The following is a 3,625-nucleotide window of genomic DNA, read 5'->3' as shown; positions in this document are numbered from 1 at the left end:
AAATAATTTAAATTTGATAAATAAAAATATTATTATCTACTATTTTTTAAAATATTACTAAAATTTACAATCAATTTAATCTATAATCATTTTAAAATATTATCAAAATCTATAATCCAAATAAAAAATAATGCATCATATAGAAGAAAAGAAAATAAAAAATAATGCATCATTAAAAAAAAAACCACCCTCATCTCGACCAAAACCAAGAGCTAAAAACAGCCCAAGTGTGTCATGATATTAAGACCGCAGGATATTTATCTAAATTCATACTACATAATATTAAGACCACAGGATATTTATCCAAATTCTTACTACTCCGGTAACTTGCGGCTGAAGTTACTTTCGTAGTTGCAGACTTTTGACTGTGCCCACAGACAAAGTTATCCTCCACGCGCCGGCAGCAACCCTGAGGAAGCCAACTCTACACGGCTCATAGCCCTATAAATACCCACGCTCTTCTCGTTTTCTTTCATCGACTTCATTCATCTTATCTGCTGTTGCTTATTCACTCTGATGTTTATATTTGAATTTGCAGGTTGATAATTTTTCAAATTTGTAGTGCCATGGCTGGAAAAGCGCCAGAGAAGCACGACCACGTTCTGTTCGATCTGTTCGGCAGGAAGAAGGAAGAGAAAAAGGAGAAAATGCACGTTGGCCAGATGATGCAGGCTCCAGCTTTTCACCCCCACAATCAAGCTCAGACTGCACCTTATCATCATCCAGCTGCTGCTTTTCAGAATGGTGCTACCACCTACAATCAGGCTGCTGAACACGACCAAGTTCGCCCTCCTGGTTACGAGGGACAATATTTTACCGCTGGGGAAACTGAGAAACAACTGCACAGAGGTATACCAGGAAAGTTTCACAGCACAGATAACCCTGACTCCAGCTCTGTAAGTCTCTCTCTCTCTTAACTAATTTCTTTGTTCATTGATAGCGACAACACGGGTTTCTATGGCATCTATTTCTTGATTGATAATGATGTTTCTTTATTGATAATGACGTTTCTTGATTAGTGGCATTTGATAATTATGTTTCTTGATTGATAATGACGTTTCTTGATTACTTGCATGTTCAGTCGAGCGAAGAAGAGGAGGAAGACGGCCAAAGGAAAACAGGCGGGAGCAAGAAGAAGCGTGGAAACGACAAGCTCCCCGGTGGGCACCATTCTTCATAGTGTGCTGGTGAAGAGGAGGACGAGGCAGTTCTGCTGTATAAAATTAACACCATAGAAACGGAAGGAGGAGCGTTCAGTAAATAAATAATGCCTTCTAATATGTCTGCCTGTGTGTTATTTTGAGTAGCAATATGTGTAGTAGAATAGAGAGTATACTTATCAATGTCGTGCGCTCTGTTGCATGCCTTTGTGCAGTGTAGTGTGTGTAAGAGAGTATAAAATATCAATGTCATGCTATCTGCTGCTGCATGGCTTTATGTAGCGCTTGGCTTGCTATTCTGTCACTGGCATTTTGCATCTTATACTAATAATAATATAATAGCTTTTACAGTTTGGTTTCTTCTCAGGATCAGGTACTTCGGCTCTGTAAATCATTTACTCCACAAATTATTTATTGATAAACAAAGTTTGTCAACTTAGAATCTCCTTACAAAATCAGTAACTACAACAATAAACTGCACAATATGTTCAGCAAACTATAAGAACAACAAACTGAAGAAGACTTTCCAAGTTCATGTTGGAAAAAGTAGAAGAGGAAACACAGTGGTCTAAAACGTAATAGAATGAAATATATGAGTAGGAAAGGGACAAATTATACTTAAAATACACACAAGAATAAAAACACTATTTTTTCAATTTTTAAAATTATTTTATATCTAATAAAAAAAATAAGATATCCAATCAAAATATCATATAATATATCTTTACGCATAATTTTATTCCTATGTTTTTTAAATTATCTATATATCCAATCAAAGAATATCCAATCAAAATATCATATAATAAATCTTCCACACATATACAATCTTATCCATACACAATTTGGATATAAAATTTAAGCACAAATGAAAGAAAAATAAAAAATAAACTCCAGGCCTTACTTTACACTAGCCTTACATGTGCACTAGTACACACCACCTTGTGATGCTCTCTTAAGAACCTGTTCATTCTTATAAGACGGACGACTAACAATTTTCCTTCGGAATAGAGTTTTCGGAAGTCCAGAGAGCCATGTTATTCCATGTGAGACCTTAAACTCTTTATTCTGAACAATCGTCTTCTGAACAAATGTCTTCAATATCTTGAATGTGATCATGTGTTATCTAGTTTGGTTTTGTAACGTAATAATGTATTTTCTAACATGAGCTAGCAGGGAGAGGATGGACTCTATTGCTTTTTTCCTTTTTTAAAATTTAGGAGCATTTTGGTATTTAATTTGTAAAAAGCATTTTGGTATTTAATTTGTAAGTTGTTTTTAGTGACATTTTTTTGAAAGTTTTTCAGTGGGTTTTTTTAGTCTGATTTCTCTAAAATCTTGGTAGGAATTTATTGAAATCACAAGCTTGATGGGTATCCTCTGCACAATCAAAGTGCCTTAAGGGCTTTCAAGGGTGTTGAATCCATATATAAAGTAAAAAAAAATAGTTAAAAAAACAAAAATCAAGATTTCACCTCAAATTTTTCCACCAATTCCACTGGATTCTAGGAAAATCAAAAAAGTCACACTAAAAACAACTCCTTCAATTTTTGTTAATAGACAATTAATAGAAATTAAATATGGTTAAGACTGTTATATTGTAACATCATTAATTATGATGTTTATAAACAATTTTGTATAATTGAGAACCCCAGTGTAATAAGTGTGATAAGTGATTGTTGGTAGAAACTTTGTCTAAATATAATGAAATTATTGATGCTATAATTCATTTATGTGTACTTAAGTGTGTGAATGTTTTGTTTAATGTTAATTATGCATTACCGTTTTAATCAATATATTAAAATTAGAGTAATCATAAATTAATTCTTGAATTAAATTTAAAAAACAATAATTATGGATTAATATTTTGATTAATAATAATTATCAATTATAATATTTATATTTAATTATATTTTCTTATTATCAAAAATTGAAATCCAAGGAGAAGGGATGGCACACATAGTCAGAGAGAATAATCAATTCAACCGCATCCTAAAAAATTAAGTACCAAACCTAGATCATTAAATGTGACTGGATAAATCTCTGTTGAGTGGGCATAGCAGTGAATACTAAGTTCATGGAAGGGCAAGTCAACATTGTGTGGGCAAACCTTGAAGAGTTAATGTGTGGGCAAAGGCATTGTCTAGGGGGACAAGTAGTGCATTCTTGGCAATACCCAAGACGCAAGTTAACGACTAAATATGTTGGCCAATTCAGACAGGGGTTCGATTGGAATTTTAGGGAAATTATTGGAGAATTTTGTGGAGAGCTAGTGCTAGTGTGAAGCTCATGGAGAGCATTCAACCTGCACTTGATTGCTACTACTCAACCTTCTATTTTTACCCTGTCTTGCCTCTATTTTTACCCGGTCTTGCCAATTAGGCGTAGAGGGAGATTGAATTAAAATAATTAGGTTCTTCCCCAAACTGTGAAACCATTGATTCTTGTTGTGGCTATAAGACCACCAG

The 3,625-nt window shown here is 33.8% G+C and overlaps 1 protein-coding gene across 1 annotated transcript; it reads left to right on the top strand.

Annotated features, from left to right (window-relative positions):
* Positions 1 to 490: 490 nt before the first annotated feature.
* On the top strand, positions 491 to 1,520 carry LOC149247597 (uncharacterized). Its single transcript, XM_089455906.1, has 2 exons — positions 491 to 896; positions 1,082 to 1,520. The coding sequence occupies exons 1-2, from the start codon at positions 567 to 569 to the stop codon at positions 1,178 to 1,180; spliced, it is 429 nt and encodes a 142-aa protein (XP_089312032.1). The 5' UTR covers positions 491 to 566; the 3' UTR covers positions 1,181 to 1,520.
* The last annotated feature ends 2,105 nt before the right edge of the window (positions 1,521 to 3,625 follow it).

This window comes from Pinus tabuliformis, chromosome 7, assembly GCF_031772625.1.
Source record: "Pinus tabuliformis cultivar Carrire ecotype Pingquan chromosome 7, CPIR1, whole genome shotgun sequence".
Taxonomy (NCBI): Eukaryota; Viridiplantae; Streptophyta; class Pinopsida; order Pinales; family Pinaceae; genus Pinus; species Pinus tabuliformis.
Note: the sequence above shows the minus strand (reverse complement) of the source record. Positions and strands in the feature narration are given on the sequence as shown.

What these genes read in the sequence shown, in the direction of transcription:
- LOC149247597 (XM_089455906.1), top strand. Translation starts at nt 567, where the DNA reads ATGGCTGGAAAAGCGCCAGAGAAGCACGACCACGTTCTGTTCGATCTG. An exon ending in ATAACCCTGACTCCAGCTCT is followed by an intron (nt 897 to 1,081) that starts GTAAGTCTCTCT and finishes TTGCATGTTCAG; the next exon opens with TCGAGCGAAGAAGAGGAGGA.